Source organism: Tupaia chinensis, unplaced genomic scaffold (genome assembly GCF_000334495.1).
Source record: "Tupaia chinensis unplaced genomic scaffold, TupChi_1.0 Scaffold146740_1, whole genome shotgun sequence".
In the NCBI taxonomy this organism is placed as follows: domain Eukaryota; kingdom Metazoa; phylum Chordata; class Mammalia; order Scandentia; family Tupaiidae; genus Tupaia; species Tupaia belangeri.
In genome coordinates this window covers 1584175-1604860 of record NW_006206595.1, presented here as the reverse complement: position 1 = coordinate 1604860, position 20686 = coordinate 1584175, and the positions used below count along the sequence as shown (strand labels likewise).

General features: G+C 52.9%; 1 protein-coding gene across 1 annotated transcript in view; it reads left to right on the top strand.

Annotated features, from left to right (window-relative positions):
• Positions 1-21: 21 nt before the first annotated feature.
• The window catches only part of ITGA5 (integrin subunit alpha 5), a gene marked incomplete at its 5' end in the record, with an annotated part of 23674 nt that continues 3009 nt past the window's right edge, over positions 22-20686 (top strand). The window contains 28 exon segments of the mRNA XM_006169129.3: positions 22-149; positions 6402-6532; positions 8611-8723; positions 8845-8965; positions 9192-9253; positions 9342-9387; positions 9658-9783; positions 10011-10055; positions 10160-10203; positions 13234-13290; positions 13477-13529; positions 13792-14000; positions 14279-14470; positions 14695-14740; positions 14922-15023; positions 15223-15278; positions 15408-15562; positions 15852-15989; positions 16118-16185; positions 16523-16673; positions 16755-16847; positions 16994-17073; positions 17211-17291; positions 17398-17503; positions 17890-18042; positions 19134-19217; positions 19314-19427; positions 20032-20133. Coding sequence (XP_006169191.2) covers positions 22-149; positions 6402-6532; positions 8611-8723; positions 8845-8965; positions 9192-9253; positions 9342-9387; positions 9658-9783; positions 10011-10055; positions 10160-10203; positions 13234-13290; positions 13477-13529; positions 13792-14000; positions 14279-14470; positions 14695-14740; positions 14922-15023; positions 15223-15278; positions 15408-15562; positions 15852-15989; positions 16118-16185; positions 16523-16673; positions 16755-16847; positions 16994-17073; positions 17211-17291; positions 17398-17503; positions 17890-18042; positions 19134-19217; positions 19314-19427; positions 20032-20133 — 2856 coding nt within the window.

Genomic DNA, 20686 nt, shown 5'->3' with positions numbered 1-20686 from the left:
CCCCGGCTGCCGCTGCTCCGCCTGCTGCTGCCGCCGCCACCCAGGGTCGGGGGCTTCAACTTAGACGCGGAGGCCCCAGCAGTGCTTTCGGGGACCCCGGGCTCCTTCTTCGGCTTCTCAGTGGAGTTTTACCGGCCGGGAACAGACGGGTGAGTGAGGAGGGTTGGTGGCGGGGTGGGGGTGGGGAGACGCCTGGAGGCCAGGGGAGAGGCTGGGGTCTGGAGGGGACCAGGGCTGGAGTTGGAGGGCGGAGTTTGGAAGGACTAGGACTGCAGTTGGGGGCCCACGCTGGAGTCTGGGGCCCGCGCTGGAGTAGAGAGGGGAGCCTGAGTTGGAGCGAGATCAGTGGGGAGACATGTGCTGGGTGGAGAGAGGACACGAAGCTGGAAGCTGAAGCCGTCCGAGCAGGGGTTTCGGGGCCAAGGGAGCGGAGAGCGCGTGAACCGGGAGCAGAGGGTCTCCGGCCGAGACCTGCGGGCTGCCGGACCTGGGGCGCATGGGGCCGAGAGGGCGCGGAGGCCGGGAAGGGCTTTGGGGGCACTGAAGGACCTCGGGACCCGCGGGGACCATTGTGCAGAGAACGGGTCGAAGTAGAATGAGCTTTGTGTAGTAAGAGGGGAGTCAGAGACTGAGGGGGTCAGAAGGTTAAATGGGGGACCAGTCTCATCTTCCCCTCCCCCCTCAACGCAGACTGGGGAACGACCCGAGAGGGGGACTGCGGCTCCCTCGCTCTCTGCTCGGTCTCCTACTCCGCTCTCCCCCCCCCACCTCTGCTCAAGCCAGGGGAGCCGAGAACCTGGGGAGAGTCCCGGGACCCTGGCACTGGGGGCGCTGGGGCTGGGGGCGGGTTCAGCCAAGGGCGGCTGCTGGGATGTGTCGGGAGGGGTGTGTGCGCGCGCTGGAAGGGGGGTGGGCGGTTTCCCTCTTCCTCCAGCTCTCGGGAGGAAGAGAAAAGCTGATTTCCTGTAGCTTGTCGACTGGCGCTGGGCTGAGACCGGGGACTTGTGAGGCTGGGGTCGGAAGCTGGGGAGACGCTGCCTCGCTGGGCCCAAGAGCGTCAGAACTAAGACCTCTGAAAGGCTCAAAGGAGGATCCTTATTCCAAACCCAGCAGGGTGACAGGCAGACCAACACCCTGAATGCCTGGAATAGGGGGTGCTCACAGGCTTGGGGAAACCGGAGTTAGAGAGGAGGCAACATTAGAAGAGGGCATCTGAGCGTGGAGGGGGTTGGGAAATAAGAGAGGAAGGTGAGGCATCCAGCTGTGCCAGGGACAAGGGACCCCCAGATGCCAGATTCCTGATCCTCCACAATGGCTGGAGTAATAGTCTTCCTCCTAGCCTCTGAGCTCAGGGCTTCCACTGCTCACCACCCGCCCCCTAGTATCCCAGGGTTTGATGGGACCGCTGTCAGAGGTGACCTGTTTTTACATGGGATATCGTTGACTGGTTTCTACTTATTTTCTTTAATTTTTGGAGAAAATGGATTTTTAATCTAGATAATTAAGTTGGGGGGGGCATATTTTTGTCTGAAGGACCTGGGGATGGAGAAAAAAAGATAGTTAGACCCAGCTGTTGGTTCTGGGCTTGCCAAGGCCCCCACCCAACCCCACCCCATCCCCCTGGCTTCTTGCCCAAATCCCATTGCATCACCCTGGCCAAGAGCCTCTGCCAGGTCTGGCCTCCCCCAGGTCCCCTCACACTTCTTACCACAACCATAATGGAGAAGGGAAGAGGGGGAGGGAAGAGATCAAGGTACCCAGTTGTCTGGAGGTTAGGCTCCCCCTTATTCCCACACCCACCTACACAAGAGTGTCATTTCCCTTTTAAAACACTCCTTGAAAATATCTGGACTTTCACACTCCTGGTCCCCTAGGTGTCTGTCTGGCCGTTGGCCTGATCTGACAGTCCCTAAAGCCCTCTTCTAAAACAAGACCCAACTTTCTCCTCCCTTCACGCTCCCCCTCTGCTCATCTCCTCTCCCAAGAGAACCCAGGTGTCCAGTTTGCACTCCCCCCCCTTCGTTTTCTCTTTACAATACCCTCTTAGAGTCAACTCAGAACAGTCCACCTTCCAATGACCTTCCCCGCACCACAGCCGGTCCTTCCACTCCACTTTCCCCACAGACAATGAACACAGCCCCTCACTCGGGCCAGAGGGCATGGACCTCAGTGTTCTTGGTCTCTCCTGCATCTCTTCTCAGGGAGAGCACCCAGACAGCATCAAAGAGCAGGGTGAGCCCCAGAGGCTGCATGGCAGGAAAGGGCAAAGTCAGGCCGCGCTAACCGGGTATGAGTTCCCACCACTTACTAGTTCTCTCTGTGACCTGGGGCAAGGTATTTGAGCTCTTAGATCCTGGCCTTCCCATGGAAATCAGGTACCAGACTTACGGTGCTGTTTTAAGGGCTATGTGAGACAAGACGGTCATGCACCTCATGATAATTTTTGGTCAACAGCAGGCTGCATGTATGACGGTGGTACCGTAAAATTATGCCACGTATCCCAGGCATGTAGTCAGCTATACCAGCTAAGTTTGTGTGAGTACACTCTTTGATGTTCAAGCGTCTTTCTCAGAACCTGTCCCCGTTGTTTAGCAACACACTGGCTGTATAAAAGGCACCTGGTCCGCAGAGGTGCTCAGCACATGGCAGGCATAATTCTTGTGGGGTACTTATTTTCTGGTTCTCTCCTCCCTGGCCACCGCTTAGTTCTTAAAGTTTCTCCCCATTCCTTACTTGCTTCAGTACTTGCTTTTGTAGTGAAAGCAGTCCCTCACATTCATTTAGCACTTTCTTACTGATTTTTTTTCATTGAATTATAACCAAAATTCTTGTGTGAAGCAGAAGCATTATTGCCCCTTTTTAGATATGTAAAAACTGAGGCTTCAGAGTCATAGTAATTTAGAGCTAGAAGTTAGTTTAGGGGCCATTCAAGGGCAACCTATCCTGTTATGGATGGAGAATCCAAGACTTGAAGAGGGATAGAGACTTGGTTCAGTTGAAAGCTTTAAAGATGGACCAGTCTTAGCTCAGCTCCTTATTCCTTTCTGGGACTGCCACAGTGGAAGCAGCTCTCCCTCCCCAGTCAACCAGGCATAGCTTTTGTGAAGGCACTGGGGTTCCTAGAACCAGATATCTCCTCCAGCCTAGCAGTGCTGCTGTGGGACCTGCAGGAGCTGGGCCTTAGTCCACTTGTTGCTGTCCGCCCCCAACCTTGTCAGGCCAATGGAGTCAAACAGTAACTGAGTATTGAACAGGGACTTAGTTAATCAGCAGCTTAGCTGGGGAGATAATGGAGAGGAGAGGAAGGGATATATTGGCAATGGGGTAGACCAGAACACTGGCCTATGGATCAGGATTCTTGGCTTCTAGTGCTTATGCTGGGATGGATTCTGGATAACATTGGACATATTATTTGACTTCTCTGGGACTGACTTAATTTTCCCATCCGTAAAATGAGGACATTTGAACTGGGTCCACAGTTTTTAAACTTATTCTCAAGGAGTGCCAGGGTCAAGCTAGCCCCCCTTTACTCTATATGGCAACCCCAAGGCACCTACAAAGTCCTAAAACAGATGGGCGCCCTCCATGGTGCATTCTAGCTGTGCTTGCCTGAGTCTCCAAGGACCAATTCTAGAATTTCAGGATTCTGAGGCTTCAAAATAAATTATGGCAATTATTTCTTCCCTTGAACTCAATTTTGGAAGAGTGTATCTGCCAAACTGCATTTAGTTAGAAATAATTAATTCCTTTTCTCATGTTTTATTAACCCACACATCTATAGCTGCCAATCAGAGCTTCTGAACAGCATGAGATAACCAGGTTCCCCATGTGAGTTGATGTAATTCCAGCCAAAAGCATATACACTTGAGGTTTTAATTAGCCTGGGCTGCCTTATCAGGTAAATGCACGATTTCCGTTAGGCTTTCTGAAATATTGAAAGTAGCCCAAGGACCTTGCATTGTTACCTTCTCAAACCCCTAAGCAGGCCCAACTGCTGCGAGTTTAGGAAACAGGAACTTGGAGAAGGAGAATAAGGACCAGCTAGTTTATATTGCCATTCCCAGCACCAAGCACGTGGCACTGGGAGGGGGACAGTATTTATTGGATTGACTTGGGGTTCCTGGGATGAAAGGGCCACCTGATCATCAGGTATATACCACAGAGAGTGGGGAGCAGGTCTGAGTCTGTCCCTTGACCACACGCCAGGCATACTGAACCCTCACAGAGCCGGAATGAATATGCCCCTAGCCCGTAGGCTCGTGGGCTTTACAAGCTTTGTAGGCCTCACTTTCTCCTCCTAACCTGTTAGACTCTAAGCATCTTCCTCAGGCCACTCAGGAGTCCCAGGCTCAGCTCCTACCTAAGAAGATGGGGTGCTGGAGAAATTGGGAGTGAGAAGAGGGTCTCTTGGTCTCATATCTGGTCAGACTGATCTTGGTCTCAGTCTCTTGACCAGAAGACTTTGAGATAACCTCTTCTGGAGAAAGAGGAAAAGGATCCTGCCCCCGTCCCACTGAATTCATGCTGAACCACGAGTCCTGGCTCGCGGCGCATCACTCCTTTCACCGCTTCCTGTACCGAGTCCTGGCTCGCGGCGCATCACTCCTTTCACCGCTTCCTGTACCGTGGCTATGCTGCGCTGGTTCAGGTTGCTGGCCCTTTCTGCTCTCTAGAGCTGGGCTGCTGAGCCCAGTTCCCTGGGGGCTGCCCTTGCTAAGGGAGGGGTACACCCCTCTCTCCTCACCCAGCCTTGGCAGTGCAGCCCCCCACCTACTGGACTTGGCAGCTGACCAGGTCACTGTGCCTTTGCAGTGGCCAGCCCCTGTCCTCAGCTGTAATGCCTGACTGAGAGGGGTGGGGCCCAGCCGGTGGGAGACAAACGGAGAAGTGCGAGGTTGGAAACAGACAGGAAGTCACAGGCAGTAAACATTTCCTGTCCCCAGGGTAACAGAGGCTGGCACCACCCCTTCCCACCCCCCATGACTTCAGGAATTCTCCCTCGCCTGCCTCCCCACCTCCTATTCCTTTGGACCCTGCCTTCTGTCTCAGTTATCATCTTCTAGCCCTCATAGCCGCCTCCTCACTCTCCACTTCAGTCTCCTTGGACCTGCTGTCTCTGGTGTCCCCATCCCCTGTTCCTCCTAGACCTCACCCTTCCCTCACTTAATAGACCTGGTGCTCTTAGAAGACACCCCTAGCTTTCCTGACTGATCCCTCTTTCCTGGTGAGAAAGGCTGCAGAAGTATCAGGAAAGGGATGGATATTGGGACCAGTGAAAGCTGAAAGGAGACAGAAACCGGTAGAAAGACCTAAGATTAGAGATTAAAAGAGAAAAAAGGGGCCCAAAAACGAAACCAAGATAGCAAGCAGTCACTGTGGCCGAGGCACAGAGAGATCAAGAAGCCATGCCAGATGTGGACCCAGGAAGAAAACAAAGACCAAAGCTGGTGGCCCAGGGGCCCCCTTGAGTAGCCCAGGCTGCCTCCAGGAGAGCCTGGAGGAGAAAGCCAAGAGAGCTGAGGGCTGTGCGGAGGCCTTGGGACAGACCAGGGACCCAGGGGCGGGAGGCAGAGCTGAAGGCAGGAGGATTGCCCAGGACCTTGGCCATGGCCACCCCGTCACAGAGGAACCTGTCAGAAACAAACTTCTTGTCTTGGGGACCTGAGGCTGTGTGTCTAGAACTAGGACCCCAGTATAGCAAGATGTGGATTGGGTCTCCTAGGTAGGGCACTGTGGGGAGGGGGTCCAAGGGCTGAGACAGACCCCAGACCCAGGTGAGGGGGGGTCCACATCAGGGCCACCGGGCCAGGGCAGGCCCAGACCCCAGGAACAATCTAGTTTCACCGTCCAGCTCCTCTACCACTTCTACTCCCTGATTTCCAAGACTCAGATTTTCCTCCTCCACGTCCCAAGGCTGAGCAGCCGGGCAGCTGGATGCCTGAGTCTTGGCCCAGGGAAGGGATCTGGTTTGGGACCAGAGTTGACTGACTGGGTGAGAGGACCCTAAGGCTACAGCAGACCCTGGGGTCCCAGAGGCTGCACATCTGGTCTTGGCAGGTACACAGGGGAGATGGAGAAGCTGGGGTGCAGGCTCTCCAGCCCCCCTACCCCTTCCAGGAATTGACTCTGGTTCTTTCTCTCTTGAACAGGGGAAGGTAAGAGGAGAGCAGAGAGGGAGGTGGGAGGAGAGGAGGGGTTGTATTAGTGACAGCGGCACATGGGGACCGCCTGACTCCAGCCTGTGCCTCTGGCATCTGTGGCATCTTCTAAGATATAAATACAACCCAGGGGGCATCTACCCCACCCCCAGTCAACCCTGGCCCAGAGGCCTGGGTCTTTTCTGCCTCCAGGAACTGAAGAACCAGAAGGCACCTGATTTGTCTCTCCTTTTCCCTCCGCAGGGTCAGTGTGCTGGTGGGAGCTCCCAAAGCCAACACCAGTCAGCCAGGAGTGCTGCAGGGTGGCGCTGTCTACCTCTGTCCCTGGGGTGCCAGCCCCACACAGTGCACCCCCATTGAATTTGACAGCAAAGGTAGGCTGATGCCCCCCCAGGGACTGGAGGCTTGGCCAGCAGCAGCTTGGGGGCGGGGCCTGGGGCGGGGTGGAGCCTGCCCAATACCCTGGCCCTGTGCCCTCCCAGAGCCAGCTCTAGCTCCAGCTCCGTGAAGTGGCTCCCCATGGCACTCGTTCCCTATTCCCAGCCCAGCCCAACCCAGCTCAGCCCAAGGAGGGCGGGCATGATTCAGAAACATGTGGCTCTCATTTCCCCTGAATCACCCACAACTCAGGGAGGCCTGGGCCATAACACAGACAAAGACAAGGAGAGTTGCACGGACTGTGCAGTTCCTTAAACTGAGCACTGACAGAGCGATGGTGCATGCCAGGCACTGTGCTGGTGCTGCAAGGCTTGAAAGATGATTAAGCCGCTGCCCTGGGGGAGCTCAAGGGTTGGAGGAGTAGACTCAGACAAGGATGGGCGAGGGAGGGAGACTAAGAGCTAAAACTTAAAGAGCACTTGCCCTGTGCCAGCCAAATTGTGAGTGCTTTGCATATGTTAGCTCGCTTAATCCTTTCAACAACAGCGTGTTGTATGAGGCCCATATCATAAGCAAGGAGACAGATTAAGTCATTTGTCCAAGGTCACACAGTAAACAGTAAAGCAAGGATATGAACTTGGGCAGTCTGTCTCTAGAGATGAAGATTGGGGTGAGGGGACAAAAAGAGGAACATGTAAAAGGTCAGTGAGAGGGGAATGAGAATCCCAGGCTAGGGCCAGCAGATGGCATGGTGGTTAAGGTGCTGGACTCCCATATGGGCTGACTACAGTTTGAGTCCCGGACCTGGTGTCTTGTTTTCTCACTTTCCCTCCCTTTCTCCCTCTGTCTCTCTCTAGTCAAATTAAAAATAATAATAATAGTGATAAGAATAACAATAAATAAACTTAAATAAATAATTCTTTTTTAAAAAAAGAAGAATCACAGACTGATTTTTTTTTAGAGACATTTTTGCTACAGTGAGTGTGTGCTCACCAGAGACAAAGAGAGACAGAGAAACAGAAAACTAGAAATCATCCCCAGGGGATGGCCATGTCACCATCCCTTCTCTGACATTCTCCTCTCAGGACCTTGGGCACACATGCACACGCACCTGGCGTGAGTTTTAAGTTGCTGGGTCTAGGACTTGAACCGTGGTCGACTACATGGGAGTCCAGCGATGTAACCATTACACCCTCTGCTGGTCCTCAGACTGATTTTAAAACACCTAAAATACAGATGAGAATCAGGAATAAGAAAGGCTGTCATATAGACAGCAGAGATTGGACTGGAAAGAGAAAGAGAGAGCAAGAAAGAAGATGGAGGGAACAGCAAGTGGTGTGGTGGTTAAGGGCACTGGACTCCAACATGGCCAACCATGGTTCAAGTCCTAGACCTGGCAGCTTGCTTTCTCACTTTCTCTCTCTCTATTGCTCTGTCTCTCTCTGGTCAAATTAATAAAGAAAAAAAGAAAAAAAAGAAAGAAGATGGAATAAGATGCTATTAGAGACACACCCAGGCACAAAGAAGTGCAACCAGAAAGCCGGATGGTGCCAAAGCTGTAGCACAATGCTCTGCAACGCTGGCCACATGGGAGGGTTCTGGGTTCACATCCAGAGACTGCCCCTTAACATACCGAGTGTGTGCATGCCCATGACCTGGGGCTAGCTGAAGCTGGGTTTGAATTGTGGCATAGAGACGCTATTGGAGATGCTGTCTCTCTCTCTCTAACTCATAGAAGAAAGAAACTTAAAACAAAAAAACACCTGCACGCAGAGGATTATCCTCTTGGGAAACAGGCTCTTTTCTTACCAAGGGAAGCCTCCCTATCCCAGCCAGGTGAGGAAGCAGGGGAAACCAGGGAGGCAACTTAAGAAACCCCAAGGTCTGTGTGTGCATAAGGGAGGGGTGGGTTGGGCTACACAGAGCAGACTTAAGATCCTTCCACGTTCCTCTCTCCCATGAGTTATGGGGGTTCAGAGTTTGGACAGGCTGAGAATTCCCAGGCTGAGGATAGGGACCCTCTAGAGCTCAACTGCCCGTGGCCCAGCATGCCACCCTGATCTCCCTCCCCCAGGCTCTCGGATCCTGGAGTCCTCATTGTCCAGTCCTGAAGCAGAGGAGCCTGTGGAGTACAAGTCCTTGCAGTGGTTTGGGGCAACAGTTCGAGCCCATGGCTCCTCCATCTTGGTGAGGGGTTAGCAGGCGCAGTGGTGTGGCACCTAGGGAGTGGGTAGTGCTGGGGGAGGGCAGGCCTGACGGGAAGGAGGAGGGGCCTTACTGAACTAAAGTGGAAGCCCCGTCCTCCCAGGCATGCGCTCCACTGTACAGCTGGCGCACAGAGAAAGAGCCACTGAGCGACCCCGTGGGGACCTGCTACCTCTCCACTGGCAACTTCACCCGAATTCTGGAATACGCACCTTGCCGCTCAGGTAGGGGCGAAAGGGGCGTGCGCCCATGTCTGCCTTCTCCTGTGAGCGTCTCACATGCTCAGGGCTGACTCGCCACAGCCCCCATGTGCCGTTAGCCGTTGTGCTCGCTGCCTGGCCCAAGGAGGCCTTCCTCTGGTTCCCTCTCCCACCTCCTTGCCCATGCTCTCGCTTCTTTCCTGTGCGACCCCTCTGCAGGGCCCCTTCTCACCATCTTCTACCCTCACAGATTTCAGCTGGGCAGCAGGACAGGGTTACTGCCAAGGGGGCTTCAGTGCTGAGTTCACCAAGGTGAGAGAGTGCTCTGGGGAGAAAGGACTGGGGGGTGGACCCAAGGGGATCAGGACCAGAGACTGGACTCACTTCCTTCCACCCACAGACTGGCCGTGTGGTCCTAGGTGGACCAGGGAGCTATTTCTGGCAAGGTAAGCCCTTCCTCTACCACCCTTTATTTCCTGGGCACTCAGTCTCCCATCCGTACTCCCAACCTGGAACCACCGATCCTTCCCTCTTCTGCCTCCTTGCCCTACTCCCAACCCTTCTCTTCCTTTCTGGAGACTTATATGTCCTGGCCTTCCACGCTCCATATGTGTCCCTTCATTGAGCCAGACTTCTGAAATCCTGCCCAGTCAGCCCCCCAGAGCTCCCTCTGCCACCTCCCCTTCCACCCATCCCCTCCTCGTCCCCTTCCCCAGGCCAGATCCTGTCTGCCACTCAGGAGCAGATTGCAGAATCCTATTACCCTGAATACCTGATCAACCTGGTGCAGGGGCAGCTGCAGACCCGCCAGGCCAGTTCCATCTACGATGACAGCTACCTGGGTGAGCAAGCCAGAAGGGAGCGAGTGGTAGGGGGCATCTCAGATGCTGTCTCCCACTCCCCTTGGCCTTCCTTCTTCTGCCTGGGCATCCTCAGCTGCTTTGCCCTACTTGCCATGAGCAGGCTGACTATGAAGGCCAAGTAGACTGGAGGAAAAGACTGGGAACTGGGCTAGGGCAGGGGTGTCGCCACAGGAGGAACACTAACATCTACCCATCCTGTCTCCCAGGATATTCTGTGGCTGTGGGTGAATTCAGTGGTGATAACACAGAAGGTGAGTGTTTTTTCAGGCTGGGGCCGAGAGGGGTGGATGGAGGCCGGGGACCTGGGGGCCCAGGCCCAGCCCCCTTAGCGCACAACTTTGTCTTCTCTCCACAGACTTCGTTGCTGGTGTGCCCAAAGGGAACCTCACCTATGGCTACGTAAGATGCAGCCTAGCCCTCCCTCTCCTCCCCTGGCTAATCGGCATGTACACTCTCAGTCAGACCTGGGTTCAAGTTATGGCCTTTACTCTGAATGAATCGTTCTGTTCTTTATTCATACCCTGCTTCTGCTACACTCTGAGCTTCATTCCTCTCTGTATAATGGGGTAATAATAGTTCTGACCTCATGAGGCTCTTCCAGGGATGAAGTGAGATAATGCATGTGGAAGTACTTAGGGAAATGTACAACTGGTAACTGTTATTATTAGACCGTGACAAGTGCTTTCAAAAGGAAACAGATGAGTGCCATAGGAGCCCATTCAATTAACAACACTTATTAAAGCACGGTAAGAAATCAGATGAATAAGACATCGTACTCCATCTCATAAGGTGCTTTTAATCAAGTATGTCAGATAAGACACACATACAATTGTACTCTAAGGTAAAGCCACCACTCAGGAGCGCCCCCAGTGTGTCAGGCACTATCCAGTTGTGATTTCCATTCTTCACAAGCCTGTGGGGTAGATGTTACCATTCACATTCACACAAGAGAAAATTGAAGTGCTCAGAGAACAACTCCTTAAGTCACCCAGTTAGTGGGCCAGCTTGTGGGCTAGTGGTTTAGACTGATGGATCTCAGATGGCTGACAGTGAGGTTCGATTCCCAGACACAGTGGCTTGGAAAACACCCTGGGAACTTGTGCACACATGTCCAAAATCCTGAGAGGACAAATGGAGAAAAAGGGATTGTGGCATGGACATCCTCACTGGGGGGTGGTTTCCTACTTTATCTCTCTCTCTCTCTCTCTCTTTCTGTCTCTATCTCTCTAGTGAGTACACATGCTCTATAGCAAATTAAAAAAAAAAAAAAAGTAAGTGATTGAATAGAGATTTAAAGGGATTTTTTGTTTTAGTTTATTACTTCCATGAGAGAAGGAAGTAAGACAGATACTTCTAACAGGTTCCCCACATCATAATCCACTCCCAGTCTCAGATCGTAGGCAAGCGTGGTGCACACATCTGTCATGCTCAGAGAGGTCCTAAAACCTTAGCTTAACCTAGGACCTTTCACATATGGGTCCAGTTGCATTATCACTGCACCACTGCCTGGCCCTGGACTGAGATTTAAAATAGAGTCCACCTTGGAGCGAACAGATGGTATAATGGTTACATTGCTGGACTCCCACATAATCAATCGTGGTTCGAGTCCCAGATCCAGCAGCTTAAAACTCACACCAGGCGTGTGTGCATGCGTGCCCAAAATCCTGAAAGGAGAATGGAGGAGAAGGGATTGCAGCATGACCATCGCCTCTGGGGAGTGATTTCTCACTTTCTGTCTCGCTGTCTCTCTGTCTTTCCAGCAAGTGCATGTGCCCTAGCAAAAATATCTCAAAAAAAAGAAAAAAATTGGGTGTACCTTATTCCAAGTCAGGATTCTTTCTCAGGAAAGTGGATAAGGCAGTGTGGCGGTCTAGGGGAAGGAATAACCTCCTTTCTAGGGAGGCATGGATCAGAGAAGGGTCCATGAAGGATCAGTGGCAATGAAGTGAGAGGACATCCCAATGGGAACATAAGGATAGAAGAAAAGGGGAAGAAATGAGGTCAGTTTACCATCCTCATGGGTTAACTTAGGATGAGGAAAATAAGGAAAGTTTGAGCAGAAGCAGATAGGTTAGGGCCAGATGCTACGGAGCCTGGGAGGACCAGCCAAGAGTTGAAACACTGGGCAGTAGCTGCAGGAAATCACTGTGGAGGTCCAAGCCAGGGTGGCCACCCTGGATTCACTCTTGGGAAACCAGTCAGTCTAGCTATGGAGGGAGGGGAAGGTGAATTGAGGAAAGAAGGACACTGAGACAAGGAGACTGGCAAGGAAGCTGTCCATCATTCCCGGGAGTCACCGAAGTGAGAGTGAGGGCAGCCTGCAGTTGGCATGGTGGTTAAGAGTGCTGGGTTCCCACATGACCAGTCATGGTTCAAATCTCAGACTTGGTAGCTTGCTTTTGCTTTCACTTTCTCTCTCTGTCCCTCTCTGGTCAAATTAAAATAAATAAGTTATTTTTAAAGAATTATTTTATTTAACCTTATTTATTTATTTACTTTAATCGACCAGAGAAGAACAGAGAGAGAGAAAGTGAGAAAGCAAGCCACCAGGTCCGGGACTCAAACTACGGTCGGCCATGTGGGAGCCCAGCACCATTAACCACTGCACCACCTGCCGGCGCCAATAAGTAAAAAAAATTTTTTTGAGAGATTTTTGCTATAGGGCGCGTGCGCTCGCCAGACAGACAGAGAGACATAGAGACAGAAAGCGAGAAATCACCCCCCAGGGGGGATGGTCACGCCACAATCCCTTCTCCTCCATTCTCCTCTCGGGATCTTGGGCACGCACGCACACGCGCCTGGCATGAGTGTGAAGCCACCGGGTCCAGGACGCGAACCACGGTCGACTACGTGGGAGTCCAGCGACAGAGCCATTACGCTAACTGCTGGTTCCCAAGTAAAATTTTTTAAACATTAAAAAAATAAGTGAAAATGGGAAGAGAGCAAGGATTCAAGAGACTAGGAAGCCCATTAGGGCTAACTGCTAAGAGGGAACACAGGAGAAATGAGCGTTTGGGGGCACTAAAGGATGAGGGATGACATGGGTTTTGAACATGTTGGGTTTGAGGCCCAGTGTACATAATTACTGAGTGCCACTACTCACTGAGCACTGCTTTCTGCTCTGAGGAGAAAACAAAAACCAAAACCAAAATCCAGCCCTCGTTGATCTTACATCCTAGTGGGGAGGGATGGACCGCAGATAGATATGGAATCTGTCGTAGCCGATAAGTGGTACGGAGAGAATCATGAAGCTGTCGTGGGGTGGAGCCACCGGCAGAGAGATGGGAGTGTGAGGGCAGAGCTCAGGCGGAAGTCAGGGACTAGTGTCTCGAAGGAGGGCCTGCCCCTGGGTGTTCTGTACCCATGTGTGCTCCATCGTGGCATGGGCAGGGAACCCAGGACCAATGGACCTTTCTCTTCACCTCACAGGTCACCATCCTTAATGGCTCAGACATCCGATCCCTCTACAACTTCTCAGGGGAACAGGTCAGGATGCCCCCCACCCTCACCCAGCTAGGCCTTCGGCTGGCCACACCCCGGCCCTGACGCAATAATATCTGCACAATTTCCCAGCCTCCCTGCGGTCTCTGAAGACTGACTCATAGCCTTAGTTGGTCCTGTTTATTGACCCTCTCTAGTTCTGACCCAGTGCTGCCTCTTTGTCCTCCCCAGATGGCCTCCTACTTTGGCTATGCAGTGGCTGCCACAGACATCAATGGAGACGGGTGAGTGGGGGGACGGGGCACACCACGGTACCTTTCCCAGTTCTAGAAGGAGTTCAGGTGGGATAGAAAAATGCGAGAGTTTTTCTCCAGATTCCTCTTGCTCCTGCTCAGAAACAAGGAGAAAGCTGAGCGCTAAAGATCAGAGACCTCAGTGTTCTGATTTGGGCGGGAAGGCACCTGGGCTGGAGGACACCTGGGACTTCGGCACTAGGATTGGGGTGGATCAGGGTGTCAGGATGCCTGGGTTTGCCCTTTCCCCCAGGCTGGATGACTTACTGGTGGGGGCCCCCCTGCTCATGGAGCGAACAGCTGATGGGCGGCCTCAGGAGGTGGGCAGGGTCTACACCTACCTGCAGCACGCAGCCGGCATAGAGCCCACCCCCACCCTCACCCTCACTGGCCAGGACGAGTTTGGGCGATTTGGCAGCTCCTTGAGCCCCCTGGGGGACCTGGACCAAGATGGCTACAATGGTAAGCGCCATGGGCTCATGGAACTGAGGATGGGCGGGGGCCTGAGGCACAGGATTGGGGGGAGGGTGACTGTCAGCACAGGTACCCAAGACCCCTGTGACTTCTGGGAGGAATTCAGACTTTAATCCCAATACCTAAGTTTTGGGGTTTGAAGAGATTAAAATAAAGGGATTGACAGGTGGGGAAAAATTAGGACCCTGGGTCCTGGGATCTGGTGGTAGAGATTTAGACCACTGGATTACTGGCCTGCTGACTGGCGTGTGTTCTGTGTCTTGCAGATGTGGCCATTGGGGCTCCCTTTGGTGGGGAGACACAGCAGGGACTTGTATTTATATATCCTGGGGGCCCAGGGGGGCTAGGCCCTAAGCCTTCCCAGGTCCTGCAACCCCTGTGGACAGCTAGCCGTGGCCCAGACTTCTTTGGTTCTGCCCTTCGAGGAGGCCGAGACCTGGACGGCAACGGATACCCTGGTGAGTTGTGCCTGAGGTCTCTTTAACCTTGGAATTCAGGGGCCACTGGCCTCTACCCACTCTTCACACCTTTCCTAAACTCCTACATGCAGTTCCAGGCTAATGCCACCAGATGGCAATGTCCCCTCACAACAGCCTCCCTGAGCAATGAAACTAGACGTGCTCAGGAAGAAAGGATCCTGCTTTGGGGCTTGCTGTAAGGGTGGTTTCTTGACTTCTTGCAGATCTGATTGTGGGGTCTTTTGGTGTGGACAAGGCTGTGGTGTACAGGTATGAACTCCAAGGGCGTGGGCAGCCTAGGGGGAGTGGGAACCTGGGAATTTCTCAATAGAGCCAAGGCTAAGAAAGTTGATGCAGAGTACCCTGGCATCCTGGGGCTCGGGCATCAGGTTCTCGTGCCCAGGTCACAAAAGAGTCTTAATTCTCTTTATCCCACATCCACCCTTGGCAGGGGTCGCCCCATCGTGTCTGCCAGTGCCTCCCTCACCATCTTCCCTGCCATGTTCAACCCAGAGGAGCGCAGCTGCAGCTTGGAGGGGAGCCCTGTGGCCTGGTAAGCTGGGGCCATGGAGATGGCAGAGCTGAGCCTGGCACACACACCTCAGCCTGTGCCTGGAAGTGGGCAGGGGCCAAGTCTGCTTTCGGAAGGGGACAGTGAGGGGCATCCTGGACTGGGTTTGTCTGGGAGGTAGATAGAGGACAGGATGCCTGTTCCAGTAAAATTCACCCGCTTTTTCTTGGTCTTTCTCCAGCATCAACCTTAGCTTCTGCCTCAATGCTTCTGGAAAACACGTCCCTGATTTCATTGGTGAGGGAGACTGCCTGGCTCTGTCGGGCCCTGGGATGGGGTGGAGAGGCTGAGGACCTGGGCACCTCCCTTCTCTCTGAATGGATTAGGAGGGAGGTGCAGGTTTTCCTCACACATCTCCTCCTGCAGGCTTCACAGTGGAGCTCCAGCTGGACTGGCAGAAGCAGAAAGGTGGGATCCGGAGGGCCCTGTTCCTGGCCTCCAGACAGGCGAGCTGGACCCAGACTCTGCTCATCCAGAATGGGGCTCGGGAGTTCTGCAGAGAGATGAAGATCTACCTCAGGGTATGAGGGAGCTGCAGACTGCAGTGAGGGTGGCCACATAGAACTGAGAGCCCTTCCTAAAGAGAATGACATTGGGAGACTCCAGGGATGGGTTTAGGACTCTGGGGGAGCTAAAAGAAGAGAGCTCTTTTGTCAGAGAAGCTGGGACCCAGGCCACCAGGGGCTCTGATGCAATGAAGATGATCAGAATTTGGGCCTTGGGGGAATGAACGGAGATGTGAGAGGCCCAGAAGCAGGACCACCAAATTCCCAGAGTCCCCTGACTGTGAACTCTCTTCCTTGGCCCCAGAATGAGTCAGAATTCCGAGACAAACTCTCCCCTATTCACATCGCCCTTAACTTCTCCCTGGACCCCGGAGCCCCTGTGGACAGCCATGGCCTCCGCCCAGTCCTACATTACCAGAGTAAGAGCCGGATAGAGGACAAGGTAAGGGCAGGGTGGGAAGAAGGGATTAAGACAGAGGCCTGGGCACCTGAGGGCCCAGGGACCTGGGAAGCAGGCCTACAACCTGGTATGGATCTAAACTCCCCTCTCATGGCTGCCCTGCTCCCCAGGCTCAGATCTTGCTGGACTGTGGAGAAGACAACATCTGTGTGCCTGACCTACAGCTGGAAGTGTTTGGGTAAGTGGGGGGCTGACATTTAGCCAGGGAGTTCTAGATATACCTGGCACCTGAAAAAGCAGAATGGGGACATACTAGCTGTGTGGCTTGGGAAATTACTAAACTTCCCTTCCCCTCAGCTTCTTTGTCTGTTTGGTAGAAATAATACTTATTTCTCTGGATTTTTTAAAGATCAAATGAAATACCTACATAAAGTGTCTAGCCTAGTGCCTGCCATAGAGTTGGAACTCAGTAAATGCCATGTTTATTATTACTGTATTATCATTGTCATTATGACCCATCGTCCTGGTCTGAGAATTAATTCCCCAGTGTCTCTTACCCTGTGTGCTCCCTCCAGGGAGCAGAACCATGTGTACCTGGGTGACAAGAACTCCCTGAACCTAACTTTCCATGCCCAGAATGTGGGTGAGGGTGGTGCCTATGAGGCTGAGCTTCGTGTCACGGCCCCTCCAGAGGCTGAGTACTCAGGACTCGTCAGACACCCCGGGGTAAGAGGGGGCTCTCAGCTGGGATGTGGGGGCCACCCTTCCAGAGGGGACACCAAAACCTGAGTACCCACCCACCTCCAGAACTTCTCCAGCCTGAGCTGTGACTACTTCGCTGTGAACCAGAGCCGCCTGCTGGTGTGTGACCTGGGCAACCCCATGAAGGCAGGAGCCAGTGTAAGTTTGGGATGGAAGGCAGGGACTGGAGCGGGGTTGGGGGCAGCCAATCCAGAGCAGAGCTGTACAACAGGTAAGAGGGGTGGAACTGAGGTGGGGCAAACATTCAGTCTAACAGATCCCTGTTCTCCCTCCCTGCCCGGCAGCTCTGGGGTGGCCTTCGGTTCACAGTCCCTCATCTGAGGGACACTAGGAAAACCATCCAGTTTGACTTCCAGATCCTCAGGTAGGGAGTGGTGGGCCAGGCTGGGGTTGAGTGGGGGCAGGAGGAGGACGGGCAGGGCAGCGGACAGGGCCTGGTGCCAGGCTGGGTTCCTACTGGCTGGGCTTCAGCACCTCCTCAGCCTTACTTCCATCCCACAGCAAGAATCTGAACAATTCGCAAAGTGACGTGGTTTCCTTCCGGCTCTCTGTGGAGGCTCAGGCCCAGGTCTCCCTTAACGGGTCAGTGCTCAGGCAACATGGGGCCATTCTGGTAGGGGGACAGACTTCTAGGGAAGGATGCACATGGGGTCCCTAACGCTCTCCTCCAAACTACGTTCCTCCTTAGTGTCTCCAAGCCCGAGACAGTGCTATTCCCAGTGAGCGACTGGCATCCCCGAGAACAGCCTCAGGACGAGGCAGACGTGGGCCCTGCTGTCCACCACGTCTATGAGGTGAGGAAGGATAGGAGGTGAAGCGGGTTGGGTTCTCGGGCTGGCCAGGCAAGGGGAGTGCAAGGGTGGGGCCAGAACGAATGAGAAAGGATGAGCTAGTAGGAGTGACAGATGGCTGGGAGCCATGAGGGGTTGAGAAGAGAGGAAGAGGGGCGAAAGGTATGCAAAGGCCAGAGGAGAGAGACACTGAGCGGTTTGGGAAGGAAGGTTGGAGCCTGCCCCAAGACTGTTGGCTAGAGAAGACTTCACCCCTGCCCGTTGATTGCCTCCACCATGCCTGAGCTAGGAGCCTCACAGTAGGGTACAGTGGGACACAATGACCCAAGGTCTCAATGGGGCCAAAGCATTCCTTTTGTTCTCCTGTAACTGTGTTTTTTCCTCCTCAGCTCATCAACCTGGGACCCAGCTCCATTAGCCGAGGAGTGCTGGAACTCAGCTGTCCCCAAGCTCTGGGAGATCAGCAGTTCCTCTATGTGACCAGGGTTATGGGACTAAGCAACTGCACCACCAGTCATCCTCCCAACCCACAGGGCTTGAAGGTGAGGGGCCTGGGCGTTGGCATGGGTGTGGGAGCAGTTCAGAGGACCAAGGCTGAGGGGGCGGGCAAAGTCACTGTGGGCCTGGGAGGAGGGCGGAAGGCCCATGGACACCGCAGATCTCTGGGAGGGAAAAAGATTTTATGTGTGATCTGGCTCCCAGTGCACACCACTTAACCACTTTGCTATAGGACCTTCTGATGTCTGTTTTTTATAGTTTTCATACTTCATTTACTCATTAACAACATGGAATTAAATGAGTGTCTGCACTGAACATTGCCAAATTCAGGAAATATCACACCAAACAAAATTGACGCTCACAGAGATTACATTCTAATGGAGGGTGATAGACAATAAAGACTAAAAAGAGGAAAATTAACAGATATTTAAAAGTGATAAGGCCAGCCGTGTAGCCGAGTAGTTAGATGAGCGAGATCCCTCATGGTTGTGGTTTGAATCCCAGTTCCTCTGGCGTGTGTGCATGCATGCCCAGCATCCCAATCCCAACAAGATGGGGAAATGGAGAAGGGATTACAACATGACCACACCCCACTAGGGAGTACTTTCTCCTCTCTCTCATCTCTCTAGCGAGTACACATGCCATCTGGCAATTTTTAAAAAAGTGATAGAAGTGCAGTATTAATGTGAGGAGCCTGGAGACTCTGAGTTGAGTCATCAAAGAAAACCTTGGAGAGTAAGAGTTTGAACTGAGATCTGAAAGACAAGAATGAAACTATCTATGAAGACTCGGGGAAGAACATTCCAAACAGAGGAAACAGACACTGCAAAGGCCCTAAGGCAGGAAGAAGGACAATCCCTGACTTACGTATCTTCACATATGCCTCCAAAACCGCGTTTTATTTATTCCAATGCTGAGCTCTCCCTGATTTACGTATCTTCACATATGCCTCCAAAACCGCGTTTTATTTATTCCAATGCTGAGCTCAGTGCCTTGCGCCTAGGAGGAGGTCAAGTGACTGGATCAGTAAAGAGATGAAAGCATAGGTTGAAGCTGCTCTGGAACCCAGGTGCAGGCTGACCAAGAATCTGTAATAACATGGAAGAGGAAGCAAACAGTCTCCCTCCTCTTACAGCTGGATCCTGACAGTTCCTTGCACCACCTGCAAAGACGGGAAGCCCCAGGCCGGAGCCCTGCCTCCTCGGGACCTCAGATCCTGGTAAGTTGTACTGGGAAAGAGGTCTGGGCCCGAGTTGGGTTCTCAGAGCCACTGGAAAGGTAGGGCCGTGGGTTCAAGCCTCTTCTTTCTTTCCAGAAATGTCCAGAGGCTAAGTGTTTTAGGCTGCGCTGTGAGCTTGGGCCACTGCACAGACAAGAGAGCCGAAGTCTACAGCTGCATTTCCGAGTCTGGGCCAAGACCATCCTGCAGGTGAGGAAGCCTTATCTCAGCCCTGACCCCCCTGACTTTTTGGCTTTCCTGAATTGACCCTCTCTTTTCCCCTGGCCTACCCTCCTCTCCTTTGGTGAAGGAAACTCAGGCATTCCCCTCCCTTGCCCTTCACCAGACCAAGCTGTGTGTCCTTGGCGCCACCTAGTGGCCACACTGGGAGCAATAGCTTCCCTTTTCAGACCCATTCAGAGGAGGAGGAGGGCTGAGGATAACCAGTATGCAAAGAATGAGAGGAAAACAGTGAGATGGAAGACAAACCCATAGTGGAGAGGCAAGCAAATGTATGAATAGTAAAGAACAGTGATTTCTTGAGCACACATTATGGGCCAGCATTGTCTTGGGTGCTAACCCACATTCCTATTCAAAAATAAAAATGTATTATACATGTGATCATCTAATTATGCATTATCTAGTTATGACTATTCAGTTACACTTTTGTTACATCATATAAGAAACACCAAGAGAAAGACTCAGTAGAGAATGAGTCAAAAATAGGAAAGGTCAATCTGAGCCGGACTGTGAAGAACCTTGTGTCCTCTGGGTCCCAGGCAGGGTTGTCCTGACCCCTTTTCCCTGCCCACAGCGAGAGCACCAGCCATTTAGCCTACAGTGTGAAGCTGTATATGAAGCCTTGAAGATGCCCTACCGAATCCTGCCTCGGCAGCTACCCCAAAAGAAACTTCAGGTGAGCCCAGGGCCAGAGGTCCTGGCTAAGGAAGACGGGGCTCAGTGCTGGAACTAGGACTGGGGCCTAGGTGGGGGCTGGCCTTATTATTTAGCAACTATGCACCGGGCACTATGCAGGTGTCAGACTTACAGTAATGTGCAAGATGACACAGTAACTGTTCCTGGAGGTCACAGTCTAACAGACAGAGACACACAATGACAAGTGTCAGAATGTTTACGAAAACACAGTATAGGAACACCTGAACCCAGTCCTGCTGGGGCAAGGAAGGTTTCCTAAAAGAAGTGATGTCTGGGACAGCAGGTGGTGTGGTGATTAAGGTGCTGGATCCCACATGGCTGACTCAGTGGTTCAAGTCCCGAGCCCGGCAGCTTGAAAAACACTGAGCACATGTGCATGCATGCCCAAAACCCCAAGAGGGGAATGGAGAAGGGATTGCAACATGACCATTTCCCCCTGGGGGATAATTTCTCACTTTCCCACTCTCTCTGGTGAGTGCACATGCTCTATGCTAAAAACCTGGGGGGGGGGGGGCAAGGGGGATTAAACAACA